Source organism: Euleptes europaea, chromosome 4, assembly GCF_029931775.1.
Source record: "Euleptes europaea isolate rEulEur1 chromosome 4, rEulEur1.hap1, whole genome shotgun sequence".
In the NCBI taxonomy this organism is placed as follows: Eukaryota; Metazoa; Chordata; class Lepidosauria; order Squamata; family Sphaerodactylidae; genus Euleptes; species Euleptes europaea.
Window position 1 is genome coordinate 104,735,366 of NC_079315.1, and position 15,933 is coordinate 104,751,298.

At 44.9% G+C, this 15,933-nt stretch overlaps 1 protein-coding gene across 1 annotated transcript in view; it reads right to left on the reverse strand.

The window, feature by feature from the left end:
* Positions 1-15,933, reverse strand: part of WDR70 (WD repeat domain 70) — a 148,828-nt gene that overhangs the window by 97,597 nt on the left and 35,298 nt on the right. The window contains exons 8-9 of the mRNA XM_056848023.1: positions 11,124-11,277; positions 8,403-8,479 (exon numbers count right to left, since the gene is read on the reverse strand). Of these exons, the coding sequence (XP_056704001.1) occupies positions 8,403-8,479; positions 11,124-11,277 (231 nt within the window). The remainder of the gene's footprint in view (positions 1-8,402; positions 8,480-11,123; positions 11,278-15,933) is intronic.

A 15,933-nucleotide genomic window follows, 5' to 3' on the forward strand; every position in this document is an offset into this window, starting at 1 on the left:
CAGTAGCCAGCACATGAAAGAGCATACATTATGAACACATGAAGCTGCCCTATACTGAATCAGACCCTTGGTCCATCAAGTCAGTATTGTCTACTCAGACCAGCAGCAGTGGCTCTCCAGGGTCTCAGGCAGAGGTCTTTCACATCACCTACTTGCCAAGTCCCTTTAACTGGAGATGCCGGGGATTGAACCTGGGACCGTCTGCATGCCAAGCAGATGCTCTACCTCTGAGCCACACTGACACAAAACAGAAGATGCTTTAGAGTGGCGTAGTGGTGGTTTGGAATGGTGGACTCTGATCTGGAGAACCGGGTTTGATTCCCCACTCCTCCACATGAGCAACTGAGGCTAATCTGGTGAACTGGGTTGGTTTCCCCACTCCTACACATGATGAAGCCAGTTGGGTGACCTTGAGCTAGTCACAGCTCTCTCAGCCCCACCTACCTCACAGGGTGTCTGTTGTGGGGAGGGGAAGGTGATTGTAAGCCGGTTTGATTCTTCCTTCAGTGGTAGAGAAAGTCAGCATGTTGTGACAGCAGGTAGACTTCCCCTGACTATGGAAGATCCACTGATTTAGCAATTTGTAATAATCTCTTTTCCTTTCTGTAAAATGTATTAGGGCAGCCAGGGAATAGCTTGTTGCTGGGCAGAATATCCCTGTATGTCTGTGTGCTAAGGAAGTGGGTTAAGAGTCATGGAGAGTCAGAGTGAACTATAAACATTGATAGGAGAAACTGGATAGAACTGAACTGTACTGCGCCGCCTCTATGTCTGGAGTGCTATCAGCCTACCCTGAATGTTGATGGGTTGTCATATCTTGAATTTGGATAAATATCCCTTCCTCAGTATGATCGGGGCTCAGAGATTTTTACTCGATAGAGTGCTCTGGGTCGCAGCTGCCAGAATAAACTGTTTTCTTGAATAACGATCTGCAGGTCTCTCTCTCCCCCCACGAACCCCCGTTTGCCGTATCAATGTAAAAACCAACTGTTCTTCTTCTTCTTCTACAATAGATTTTTTTTAAAAAATGAATATACAACACTGATACAAAAAGGAAGATGCTTCATCCGGCAACCAAACACAGACCAACTCCCTCACCCTTCCCAAATCAAAGGCTGTTTCAATATACTTAAATTATAGGTTAAAAAAAAGGAAGTCTAGTGGTATCAACTCTGACCTGGATGGCCCAGGCTAGCCTGATCTTGCCAGCTCTCAGATGCTAAGCAGGGTTTGCCCTGCTTAATACTTGGATGGGAGGCCACCACCAAGGAAGTCCAAGATTGCTACACAGAGGAAGGCAATCGCAAACCTCTGTTTGTCTCTTGCCTTGAAAACCCTTCAGTGTCGCCATAAGTCAGCCATGACATGATGGGCATGATGACACTTTCCACCACCAGTGGTATCAACCAACCTCACACCACCACATGGGGCAAGACTGGGGTAGTTGGTGTAAAAATGTGCAGGCCTGCAAAAGCGTATTGTCGCCCAGGGCTAAAGAATAAGCTTCGAAAGTGACTTTCTCTCTGTTGTAGTAGAACGTGGTAGTTGCACAATCTTGCCAGGGAAGTAATAAAATGTGGATATGTACTTATGGGGTCCTGGTCGAGAAACAGGGAACCAAACCAGGCATGGGGTTCTCTAGAGATGTTTTCAGGTCAGTTAAATCTTTGCAAGGGACCAAGGGAATTACAAATCAGTGGCTGAGTGGCAATTTAACACAAATATTTCTATTTACTAAAAATTATTTATTAATTAAAAACATTTATACCTGCCTTTCCTCTCAAAGACTAAATGACAGTAAATGTAGACACATGTCCATATGGCAGGTAAGAAATTCCCCTATGAGAAGAAGCAACTTCTGGGAAGAGGTGCCTTTTCTGCTTGGGACTTTCAAGTGGATGGGTAAATCCCCCAGTGGGATTTAGTTCTAACTAGGATTTAGTATAGCCATTCACTTGCAAATGACCATATTCTTAAAAGCCATGATTATTGTCAGGCTATCCAATTTCAAGAAACCATCCATATATTTCAATGCATGCCTTCAAGTCACAGTTGACTTATGGCAACCCAGTAGGATTTTCAATGCAAGAGACTAACAGAGGTGGTCTGCCATTGCCGTCCTCTGTATAGCAAAGCCGGATTTCCTTGGTGGCCTCCCATCCAAGTCCTAAGAACATAAGAAAGGCCATGCTGGATCAGACCAAGGCCCATCAAGTACAGCAGTCTGTTCACACAGTGGCCAACCAGGTGCCTCTAGGAAGCCCACCAACAAGACAATCGAAGCAGCATTATCCTGCCTGTGTCCCAAAGCACCTAATATAATAGGCATGCTCCTCTGATCCTGGAGAGAATGGATATGCATCATGACTAGTATCCATGTCTACTCCCCTCTTAAAGCCTTCCAAGTTGGCATCCATCGCCACATTCTGGGGGAGGGAGTTCCCAATTGCTTCCTTTTATCTGTTTTGAATCTCTCACCCTCCAGCTTCAGTAATGACTCCGCGTTCTAGTATTATGAGAGAGGGAGAAAGGTTCTCCCTGTCCACTCTCTCCCTACTATGCATAATTTTATAGACTGTCCCAGCTTAGCTTCTGAGATCTGACGAGATCAGCCTAGCCTGGCCCATCCAGGTCAGGGCATACATTTCTAGAGATATGATACAAACAAGCCAAATTACTAAGGGGCCAGCTCCCAAGAATCATGTAGGCTCTATGTGTGGAGGAGACACAGGAAAAATCTTCAGGGTCGCACATACCTAACATATACATATCCCATGAAACCTAGATGCACATGTGCCTACTCTTGCCCGTCTGGCCTGTCCAGTGTTTCAGCTGCAGATAGGTTCAGTGTGGGCTTTGGGTTATATGTAAGGTCCTGTGTAGGCACAATGAGAAGGGTGTGAACTGCCTGTAAATAATCTACGAGTGTGTAGCTTTGCTTAGATGCTATTTTACAAAATGGAACCATAAAGGTCTTTTCTGCTGCTAGCTACACCTTTACCATGAATGGCAACAAGACAGGTTAGGTTGGACAATATGAGTAACTCCACTGATGCTATGGGGTAACATCACTCCTGGAAGTCACTCCAGAAAAGAAAAGAAGAGAAGAGAAGAAGAGGAGGAGGTGGAGGAAGAGGAGGAGGAGAAGAAGAGTCGGTGTTCATATGCCAACTTTCTCTACCACTTAAGGGAAAATCTAACCAGCTTAGAATCACCTTCCCTTTCCCTCCCCACAACAGACACCCTGTGAGGTGGGTGAGGCTGAAAGAGCTGTGACTAGCCCAAGGTCACCCAGCAGGCTTCATGCGTAGGAGTGGGGAAACCAACCTGTTTCACCAGATTAGTGTCTGTCGCTCATGTGGAGGAGTGGGGAATCAAACCCAGTTCTCCAGATTAGAGTCCACTGCACCAAACCATCGCTCTTAACCACTACACCACGCTGGCTCTCAAGGAACTCTTGGGAATGCTGATGAGGGGTGGAGGGGGCTGTAGCAAGAGCAGGGTATTTGTAGCAGCAGGCAGTCCCTCCCTTATATGTGCAAATGGAAGCGTCTTCCCTTTATAAGAGGGGCTATCCAGATACTGTCTCATTTTAGTTTTTTAGTTTTGACAAATAACTTATTAATATGGCTGTCTAACGATCACTTAGAAGCCAGTCTCCCAGAGAACTTCTGTATATGCTTTCTTCCACCTGTGCATATACAAATTCCACTGTAGAACACTGCTAATTCTGTGAAGAGAAGTTTCACTCCAATTAGAATGAAAAGTAGCTCTGTCAAATGACTCTCGTTAATCTATAAAAGCTCCGCTATAGTATTACATTTTACTGCACCTTGAGTCCCCATTTTGAACTTTTAAGTGGTATGTGAACCCGCAAGAGACACTTGCTGCTGGCAGTATGATTGTTCCAAATACTTTTCTTATTAAGCAAGGCAATTTTGATATCTTTGGGAACATGATTAGACATCCATTTATACCGCTGCTGACATGAGTTTTAGTCATGCGATCAGGACAGCAATTTCAGCATGGAATTGCTCGACCCCTATTTGGTATAACTACTAAACACATGTTTATAAAGAGAAAACTAAAAAGTCCAGAACAGAAAACAACTTATTTTTCACTGTCCAAAAGCTGTTTCACCAAGTAAAAATTTCCAAGCTTTTAACATATTATATAATGGTGAAATGCTTTATAACTTGTATCCCTGGGAGACAGATGTTGATATGACATCTAATCTTATTAGTTCTTGGGATGTTAAAAATGTCCAGATTCTACCACAGAAAGCTCAGAGAAAAATGCTTTAACATCTTACACACAAGATAAAAGCTCTAAAGAGACCAATAGTTTCTTTTTTTACGTAACTACCACTTTGTGTGCAGAAGGTTTAGTCCTCCGACATTTTCTCTATTGCTGCAGCTTTTTCTGACTCCTGGAGATATCCGTCAGAGGGTCTTGGGACCTGCGTGAAGGAACAGCTGTGTGGGTTGGGGGGGCTGGGGTGGAGTGAGGAGGGACACGGAGTTGAGCTTGCCCCGCTTCCTGTTCTGTATGCGAGGCTCTGATCTACAGAGTAGGTAATTTCATCCCCTTGACTCTCCTTGTTCCAGCCTGCCTGCCATCTTGGCCGTTCCTCTGTGCATGAGGATCTGGCTCATCATATACCAAACCATGATGTTAGAGAGCCAGCGTGGTGTAGTGGTTTGGAGTGGTGGACTCTGAGAGAACATAAGAAAGGCCCTGCTGGATCAGACCAAGGCCCATCAAGTTCAGCAGTCTGTTCACACAGTGGCCAACCATGTGCCTCTAGGAAGCCCACAAACAAGACGTCTGCAGCAGCACCATCCTGCCTGTGTTCCACAACACCCAAGATAATAGGCATGCTCCTCTGGTACTAGAGAGAATAGGTATGCAGCATAACTAGTATCCATTCTAACTAATAGCCATGAATACGCCTCTCCTCCATGAATATGTCCTCTCCCCTCTTAAAGCCGTCCAAGCTGGCAGCCATCACCACATCCTGGGGCAGGGAGTTCCACAATTTAACTATGCATTGTGTGAAAAAATACTTTATTTTATCTGTTTTGAATCTCTCACCCTCCAGCTTCAGCAGATGACCCCGCATTCTAGTATTATGGGAGAGGGAGAAAAACTCCCTGTCCACTCTCTCCAAACCATGCATAATTGTATAGACCTCTATCATGTCTCCCCTCAGCCGCCTTCTTTCCAAGCTAAACAGCCCTAAGCGTCTTAACCGCTCCCCATAGGACAGTTGCTCTAGTCCCCTAATCATTTTGGTTGCACTTTTCTGCACCTTCTCAAGCTCTGTAATATCCTTTTAGAGGTGTGGTGACCAGAACTGTACACAGTATTCCAAGTGTGGTCTCACCATAGATTTGTACAAGGGCAGTATGATATCAGCAGTTTTATTCTCTATTCCTCATCTAATTATGGCCAGCATGGAATTTGTCTTTTTTACAGCAGCCGCACACTGGGTTGACATCTTCATTGAGCTACCCACTACCACCCCAAGATCCCTTTCTTGGTCTGTCGCTGCCAGCACAGATCCCATCAGTGTATATGTGAAGTTGGGATTTTTTGCCCCAATACGAATCACTTTACACTTACTCACACTGAATTTCATTTGCCATTTTAATGCCCATTCTTCCAGTATGTAGAGAGAGCTCTTCACAGTCCGATTTTGTTTTAACCACCCTAAATAATTTGGTGTCATCTGCAAACTTGGCTACTTCACTGTTTAACCCCAACTCCAGGACATTGATGAACAGGTTGAAAAGCACCGGTCCCAACACAGATCCCTGAGGCACCCCACTGCTCACATCCCGCCATTGGGAGAACTGACCATTAATTCCTACTCTCTGCTTCCTATTTTTCAGCCAGCTCTCAATCCATAAGAGGACTTGTCCTCTTATCCCATGACTATGAAGTTTGCTTAGTAGTCTTTGGTGGGGGACTTTGTCAAAAGCTTTTTGGAAATCCAAATACACAATATCCACAGGCTCATTCCTGTCCACATGCTTACTGACGCTTTCAAAAACTCTAATAGGTTAGTGAGACAGGACCTACCCTTACAGAAGCCATGTTGGGTTTTGTCCTTCTATATGCTTGACAATTCTGTCTTTAATAATGCTTTCCACCAATTTATCCGGAACAGAGGTAAAGCTAACTGGCCTGTAATTTCCTGGGTCCCCTCTGGAACCTTTTTTATAAATGGGTGTTACATTGGCCATTCTCCAGCCTTCTGGTACAGAGGCTGATCGAAGGGACATATTACATATTTTTGTTAGAAGTTCACCAATTTCCCATTTGAGTTCTTGAAGAACTCTAGGATGAATACCGTCTGGTCCCTGTGACTTGTTAGTTTGCAGTTTGTCTAGATGTAGGACTTCCTGCCTTGTTACCACTATTTGCCTCAGTTCCTCATTTTCCCCTCTCCAAAATCTCTGTTCAGGAGAAGGAATCTGCCCTGTATCTTCAACAGTGAAGACAGATGAGAAGAATTCATTTAGTTTTTCAGCAATCGCTTTATCCTCCCTTAGAGTTCCTTTACTCCCATTGTCATCCAATGGTCCAACCGCTTCCCTAGCTGGTTTCCTACTCCTAATATACTTAAAGAATTTCTTATTGTTTGTTTTAATGTGTTTAGCAATACGCCCCTCAAAATCATTTTTTGCATTTCTAATTATCTGCTTGGATTTTCTTTGTTTGTGTTTGCTTCTGTTCGCCTCATTTGGGCAAACCTTCCAGTCTCTGAAGGAAAACTTTTTTTCTCTAATGGCTTCCTTCACCTTACCCATTAGCCATGGCATTGACCTCTTGGACTTATTACTACCTTTCCTGATCTGCGGTATACAAGCTAGCTGAGCCTCTAGTAATGTGGACTTGAGTAACCCCCAAGCCTTTTCAAGAGATTTAACCCTCCTGTTCCTTTCAACTTCCTCTTTACCAGTTTTCGCATTTTAGAGAAGGTCCCTCTTTTAAAGTCAAAGGTAATTGTGTGAGATTTCCCAGTCACTTTCCCACTCACATATAAATTAAATTTGATGCCATTGTGATCACTATTGCCAACTGGCTCAACTACATCCACATCCCGCACTAAGTCACTGGCAGTACCACAGAGTATTAAATCCAGGATCACCTCCCCTCTGGTTGGGTCTATGATCAACTATTCGAGGGCACAGTCATTTAGGATGTCTAAAAATTTTATCTCTTTGGCTTGACTGGAGCATACATTTATCCAATCAATATGAGGGAAGTTTAAGTCTCCCATTATTACTACTTCATTACCTTTACACACTTTCCTAATTTCATTCTCCATCTCAGGATCACCCTGAGACATTTGGTCAGGGGGCCGACAGAACGTCCCCAGTACTAAATCTCCTTTGGGGCCCGGAATTGTCACCCATAAGGATTCTGTGGATGAGTCTGCCGTTTTCATGGTCTCTAGCTTATTAGACACTATGCCTTCCTTGAACCGGGTTTGATTACCCACTCCTCCACATGAGCGGTGGAGGCTAATCTGGTGAACTGGGTTGGTTTCCCCACTCCTACACATGAAGCCAGCTGGGTGACCTTGGGTTAGTCATGGCTCTCTTAGAGCTCTCTCGGCCCCACCTACCTCACAGGGTGTCTGTTGTGGGGAGGGGGAGGTGATTGTTAGCCAGTTTGATTCTTCCTTAAGTCGGCATATAAGAACTAACTCTTTTTCTTCTTCCTCTTCCTCTTCTTCCAAGCCATTCAGATGCTTTAAAGAAGCTTCTTTGTGCTCATTTTCAATGTTCTTAGCACTCTGGTTTCTAAGGCGCAGCACTCCCCAGAGGTGGAACAACCGCCATGACATGGTACGGAGCAACCAATAAATTACAGTTTCCTACAAATGTGGAAATGACTACTTTCCAGGCTGTACAGAAGGCTTCAGAGGAGTATCCAAGCCTAAGGAACCCAGACTCACTCCCACAATGACTAACTAGTCTGCCATTATGTGTGAACACGCCCATGGTCTACATCACCTTCAGTTCGCCAGATTCAGATACAACAGCAAACAGTGATTTGCTGCAACAAGGAAGTGTGGGACAGAAATCGGAGCACGTGGAAGAGGGAAGGAGGAAGTGAGCAAGCTTGATTGTGGCTTCCCTTTAGGTGGAAGCTAGCAGAACAGCTAATGCAAACGTCAGTTAGATGTGATATCTGCACTAAGCCCCCCAAGTGAAGAAGATACCATATAGGAGTCATTGCTTAACAGATGTTCAGTGTTCAGACAATAATACTCACTAGACACCCAGTAATAGCCTTCCGTACTAAATTCTGCAAACAGAATGAGCAAGAAAAAAATGAAATACAGGATATCTTCTAATGCTGTAGCAGAGCCACGCAACAACACTCACCCATCATTGGAACACGTCAAAAACTCCTCCTTGATTTTGGGATGCCAACAGCCTGAATTAAGCATTGCCGTGTGCCCCTGGGAAAGGGAACAGAACAATAAGCACTGCAGCCACCAATATTTTAGTAGAACCATTGAGTGGCTCTCTTCATTTTTCGACATGGGGAATCGAACCCGGTTCTCCAGATTAGAGTTTGCCGCTCTTCACCACTACACCATGCTGATCTCATAAAGTCATATCAATTATCAAGGATTTCCAAGGGGAGGTCTTTTATATCACCCACTGCCTGATTTTTTTGACTGGGGATGCTCAGGATTGAACCTGGGACCTTCTGCATACCGAGCAGCTGCTCTAGCACTGAGTCATGGTTTCTTCCTAAAAGCAACAATTGTTTTCCCCCCAAGATTATGACTCTCATCTTAGGTTTAAGGATCCTCAACTCTTCTGTTCCTAGTTATAGCTTCAGTCTCACCTCCACATGTCTACGCAAGTCACTGTTCCTCTACAACAAACTAAAGATTTTTAGGGGGGAAAAGAATCACCTGAATGAGCAATTATATTTCCCCAGTCCCCTTATGTTAGGGAAAGAGGGTATGTGGTTAAATATTAAGCAAAACTGAACGAAAACCCTGTTTCTTCCACTGTGTGTTCCATTATCCTTTAAAGTCAGTCTGTCAACCTAACAGAGACGTTTCAACTGGTGGCAAGTTGCTATGGTGAACGTTTTAGAAGCTTATCTATTACTAGGCGACATGTATCAAGTATTTTATAGGGCACTATTATAACTCCACTTGCCCTTTGACTGCAGTGATAATCAGAAACATTTATAAGAGACTGCCACCATTATTTTGCAGTAAGCAAGAAATAACAACTGCTCAGTTTAAACAGTTTCCTATATACATTCTGCTAAGCCAAAAGAAACATCTTATGGACATGAAGGGCAACAACTAATGAGATTTTTAAAAACTTAACTATCTGGAAGAATGTTGTAAAAGCGTTCTCTCTAGAGCTGGTCTCACTAGTTGCAGTAGATCATTTACTGCCGAATGCCAGTTATTAATTTTAATAGCATATAAGACAGGACCACAACACAAAGCCGTCTCGACGGAGCCGTTCTTTGAGGGCAATTCCAGTGCTTCCATGGAGCCCAGCTTTCAGAGTTCCTCCATCAGCTTCAGCGCAGGAAGCAAAGGAATGTGCTCCCTCCTAGAGCTGGTCCCTTGTAGCAAAATACACAAACTGCATATACTTAGCCAGAGAGTGCAGAGAAATTTGGATCAAGGTCAGCAAATGGACACATCACACCAAGCTGCTATAGAAGTCAGTGTGAGTTTGAGGACAACTACATTTAACCACAAACACAGGGCTGCCTCTGAAAATGGCATCCCCCACTCCTTCTCCCACTCTGCAATATGTAAAGCACAGGTCCCCGATTTGTCTGAGCCTGCGGGCACCTTCAAAATGGTGCTGAGTTGTTTTCTGTTGCCCCAGAAGGTCGGACCAGAACCAATGGGTTGAAATTAAATCAAAAGAGTTTCCATCTAGATATTAGGAAGAATCTTCTAACAGTTAGAGTGGTTCCTCAGTGGAACAGGCTTCCTCGGGAGGTGGTAAGCTCTCCTTCCCTGGAGGTTTTTAAGCAGAGGCTAGATGGCTATCTGTCAGCAATGCTGATTCTATGACCGTAGGCAGATCATGAGAGGGAGGGTACCTTGGCCATCTTTTGGGCATCGAGTAGGGGTCACTGGGTGTGTGTGTGTGGGGGGAGATAGTTGTGAATTTCCTGCCTTGTGCAGGGGGTTGGACAAGATTACCCTTGTGGTCCCTTCCAACTCTATGATTCTGCCACAGGGTAGTGGGCGCAACTGCAGAATGGCTGCTACAGGAGAGAGAGAGCCACGCACACACCCAGAAGAAGTTCAAGAGCAGGGCAAAAGAGGAGTAATTTTAAAATACACGGGGAAAGAGAAGTGAGAGAGAATAAAACCAACACTGTGGTGGCAGCTACTGCTGAAGCAATGGTATTTTTAACCTGCACAGCCAATCGGGTCTCCAATGGCCAACCAGAAGACCCGCTGGTCTAGAGCCCTTCCTGGCCCCACCCACTTTCTGAACACACTTGGCAGTAGGGCTGCCAAATGCCAGGTACTAGCTGGAGATCTCTGGCTATTACAACTGATCTCCAGCCGATAGAGATCAGTTCCCCCTGGAGAAAATGGCAGCTTTGGCAATTGGACTCTATGGCACTGAAGTCCCTCCCCTCCCCAAACCCCGCCCTCCTCAGGCTCTGCCCCAAAAACCTCCCGCTGGAGGCAAAGAGGGACCTGGCCACCCTACTTGGCAGGTACCAGATAACCTCAGCAGGTGCCTTGGTGGTCAGGGGCACCATGCTGGGGATCCCTGGTGTAAACCATACCAGTGTTCAACATCTTGTTGAACAGGGCGTCAGGACAGAGGATACGCTTGACTACATGTTACAGAGTGAAAGGAGGAAGAACTCGATACAAAGCCATCATTTTCAGGGGCAGCCCTGTGTTTATTCCGCACTGCACATGGATGATGTTCCAGCGCTATATGCAAGTTATCACACTGATTAGATATCACTCCTGAAAAACACGCAAACAAGCACTAGAAAGGCTGTCTGTCTTCGGCCTCTGCTACAAGCAGAGGGAAAGGGAACAAAAATGACACTCACCCTCCCGCCAAGTAATTCCTGCTTACCTTGGTGTTTGCCATGTCCACGATATATTGGTCTCCTTTTACACACTCCATTACGGGGAAGCCATCTCGGTCAAGGACTTTGGCTTGAGAGTTACCGGAGACCACAAGAATTACATCCCCTGTGCTGCTATATTGCAGGGACCTGATCTGGTGACTGGAAAAAAATGAAGGAAATGAATTTTCCACAGGATCAAAGTAAATAGAGTATTATCTTAATAATAATTCCCAGAATTTTTTAACAATAATAATCATTTTAGAGAACAGCATAGAAAGAAACACCACCATCCTTCTTCCATGAACACCAATTAAAATAAAACAAAATAAAACCAGGTATCATACATTATGAGTAGGGTTGCCAACCTCCAGGTAATAGCTGGAAATCTCCTGCTATTACAACTGATCTCCAGCTGATAGAGATCAGTTCACCTGGAGAAAATGGCCACCTTGGCAATTGGACTCTATGGCATGGAAGTCCCTCCCCTCCCCAAACCCCACCCTCCTCAGGCTCTGCCCCAAAAACCTCCCACCAGTGGCAAAGAGGGACCTGGCAACCCTAATTATGAGACGTAGCCAGCTAAATGCAAATATGCTGGGCTTCATCCCATCCTGCTCCCCCATTGTGCTCTCTGCTTATGTAACCCCCATAAACTAATTGGTTTAGCCCAGTAGGGGTGGAGCCTATGAATGGAGGCTAACAGCAGAGGGAGAGTCTGTTTGCTGGGAAGATGCATGCAACACTAAGCTCTTATCATTAGGATTGCCAACCTCGAGAGCCAGCGTGGTGTAGTGGTTAAGAGCGGCGATCTCTAACCTGGAGAACCGGGTTTGATTCCCCTCTCCTCCACATGAGCAGTGGACTCTAACCTGGAGAACCAGATTAGACTCCCCACTCCTCCACATGCAGCCTGCTGGGTGACCTTGGGCTAGTGACAGTTCTCTCCGAACTGTCTAAGCCTCACCTACCTCACAAGGTGTCTATGGGGAGGGGGGAAGGCTTTGAGACTTCTTTTGGTAGAGAAAAGTGGGGTATAAAAACCAACTCTTCTTCTTCCAGGTGGGGCCTAGAGATCTCCTGGAGGAAATGCTGCTTTGGAATGTGGACTCTATGGCATTACATCCTGTGGGGTCCTTCCCCTTCCCAAACCCCACCTTCCACCCCCAAAATCTCCAGGAATTTCCAAAATCCAGGAATTTCCAAAATCTCCAGGAATTTCCCTTCTTATCAACTTGTATAAGGTAACTGAAATTTATATGTGTAATGTTAATTGGAAAGGGGTAAATTATATTGTTATTGTAGGGCTGAATTTTCTAAGCTGAAGCCTGAAGTCTGGTTTATTCCTTGTTCCAAGAGGACTATACTGAAAGACTTTGGCACTTAGTGGATTAGAAAAGTTGGACTTTGCTCATCTGCAATAACCAGCCGTTAACTGAATTCAAAGACATTATCTCCTGCAAGTTTTTGTTCACTGTTACACCTGTGTGTTTAGTTATAAAAATCTTGTATTGTTCTGCAAATTGGAGAGTTTTGACTTAAAGAAATGTATTAACTCATATTTCCCTGCAAGCTCTGCCCCGAATTTAGCCTCGCAGAACTCACAGGCAGAAGTGATACTCACACAAAAGGGGGAGTGACCAGCAGTTTTCAGATTCAGTCCTTAGCTGTGACCCCCTGCGCCAGATCACATGCTATTCCTGAGAGCTCCCCAACCCCCGGGAGAGTTTTTTTTTGGGGGGGGGGTCAGGGGCTACAGCAAAAAGAGGAAGCAGGAATTCCCATAAACTGAGTTCTGCTTACAATTATCTGGATTCTATCCATTGCTTGCAATCCAATAACATCTTCTAAGAGTTTGTGGTTAAGGCTCCACTGCGGCAATTCGTCTCTATCTGTTCTGTTTGTATCTCGCCCATCATGGAGCTCAGGAAAGCATATATAACGCCCCTTTTCTCTGTTTTATACCCACAGCCACACTGCAAGTTTCAGCTGAGACAGCAGGACTAGCCCAAGGTTTACTCAGTGAGATATGTACACGAGTGGGGATCTAAACCTGGGTCTCCCCAATTCTTCCTAGTCTGATAGCCTTACTGGCTTTTAGCCTGGAGAGGAGACGACTGAGAGGTGACATGATAACCATCTTCGAGTACTTGAAGGGCTGTCATATAGAGGATGGTGCCAAGTTGTTTTCTGTTGCCCCCAAAGGTGGGATAAGAACCAATAGGTTGAAATTAGATCAAAAGAGTTCCCATCTAAACATTAGAAAGAACTTTCTAACAGTTAGAGCGGTTCCTCAGTGGAACAGGCTTCCTTGGGAGGTGGTGAGCTCTCCTTCCCTGAAAGTTTTTAAGCAGAGGCTAGATGGCCATCTGTCAGCGATGCTGATTGTACGACCTTAGGCAGATCATGAGAGGGAGGGCATCTTGGCCATCTTCTGGGCATCGAGTAGGGGTCACTGGGTGTGTGTGGGGGAGACAGTTGTGAATTTCCTGCATTGTGCAGGGGATTGGACTAGATGACCCTGGTGGCCCCTTCCAACTCTATGATTCTATGTTTCCCAGTACCAAACTGCCCAGGATTACTCAGAGGAACTTTCCCAGAGGAAATGCTACAAACTCTAGTGCACGGAGGTTGGGTCTATTACTGGATATTAGCCACACAGAAAAACATATTCAGAAGCAGCATAACTTTGGCTACGAATTTCGGGGGGGGGGCATGCAACAGAGCAAATTAGTTTTATGCTCTCAGGCATACTGCTGGACACTGCTGGGAACAGGACACTGTTCTAATCTAGACAGATCCTCGATCTGATCCATTGTGACTCTTCCTACAATTATTTCCAAAACCTAGTTATAAGTATCGATCCTATCTACAAGATTTGCCTGACCGATCACTAAAGGAAGTCTTTCTGAGGTAGCTGAGACAGACATCGCGGTCAACGAAGGCTCATTGATTTGAACAAACATCTCCTCAGCACGGGGGACATTTTAGTCCTTATTAGTGTTAATCCGAAAGGGAAGGAAAGCATCTAAAAGCAAAAAAAGTATTGACAATGATTTAAGAGCAAGACGGTCAAATTACAGAAGGCAAGATTGTTTCCAAGAATTACAGAAAGCACTTACAACATTCTATGTCTCTAAGGGGAGTTTCTGATGCCAAGTTATGGATAAGCCGCAGACAATGTAATTCTGCTGGTGTTGAGGCAGCAGCCTGCCAGGCAACCGGTTATGTTTTGAGCATAAGCACATGGCTTTAAAGAAAGTGGACGTTGCTAATTTTATCTTCTTTCCTTAAAGCAATATTATTCAAGAATCAACTTTAAACATTTCTTGAGATCTGAAAATACTTTTTTGGGGGGTTAATCATAAAGTCATATTGCTAAGACATTAAGACTTTACGCCACAAGGTCCATACATTATCTGAGCACGCACCTGCGTTTTGCAGAGTTTCCTCTCCAAAGATGCTCCCAAATAGCTCTTTTACATCCTCCCCGAGACCAAAATGCACTTTAGAGATTTTATGTGAATACTTTAGAAGAAGCGGAAGTTGCCCATGTGTTCTAATTCCCACCCCAACTTCTCTTATGAAACACAACGGCAACCCACGTTTCTACAAATGGCAACTCTCCTCACAAGTGATTTTTTCCTCCAGGCCAGATTGGCCAGGGATCCTGGAGGTTTTTTTTTTTTTTTGGGGGGGTGCATTTTCTGGACGTGGAGTAGGGGTCACTGGGGGTGTGGGGGGAGGTAGTTGTGAATTTCCTGCATTGTGTAGGGGGTTGGACTACATGGCCCTGGTGGTTCCTTCCAACTATGATTCTAAAGGCAGACTACTGTCAGTGTCTCTGTCAGGGACCACCCTAATGTAGCATAGGAGGATGTGTCCTTGTTGGAGGAGGACAACCCATCCCCAAGTCCCAACTTGGAAGACCCTTCCTGTGAGGTTGGAGTCTCAGGGCCTCCCCGAAGGGATCCTAAGCCAGTACTGGCACCACCCCCAGAGCCAGAAGGGCCCTCAGGCCTAGGGGTCCCTCCATGGACCCTCCCACAACCAGACCTGCCACAGTCTCCCAAAGCACCCAGGAGTACAGGAAGTAAACGACTAGGACTGAGGCATGAACCAGGTGCAGGAGTATGCCTCTGGCAGAAGAGACCAATGAGTCACCACAGCATCTGGATCCCAGTACTCCTCAAAAAACCCCACTGCATATCTGAAATATTTGTGATCACTTCTTCAAATTCATTGCTGCAATCATGAAAACAGCAATAATTTTTTTTTAAGCAGAGGTTCTTCAGATTTTGACAGCACTACAGAAACAAGACTGGATTAAGAAATGCTGAGGGCCCTAAACTCTCAAGTTTAAGAAGCCCTGTAAGCATTACAGTATTTTGTTGTTAGCCGGTTATGTAAAACTTTGAATGTTTTAATTTTTTATTTATGTAGAGGGTCCTCATAATTGGAGGCCCTCTTGTTATGTCTTACTTGGCTTGTGCCTTGATCTGGCTATGTATACAAAGTAAGATCGAACAGAAGTGGGCCCTCTTGGCTTTCCAGGAATGAACAGGTAAGAAATGCCTGCCTTAGCTTCTATTTCCATGCCCCTGCAAAGTTATGTAGATCCACCTTTAATGATCAAACAGCTTATTTCGCTACATTCTCCCACTTTTCTCCTTCTCCTCCAGTTCTCCTCTTAAAAAAAGAAAACGGATGATACCAGTGGGACCAATCTTGGCTCCAAGCCATGGATCACGATCCACAAACAAAAGCACACATGAAGACACAGGAATCTACCTAATACTGAATCAGACCCTGTGGGCC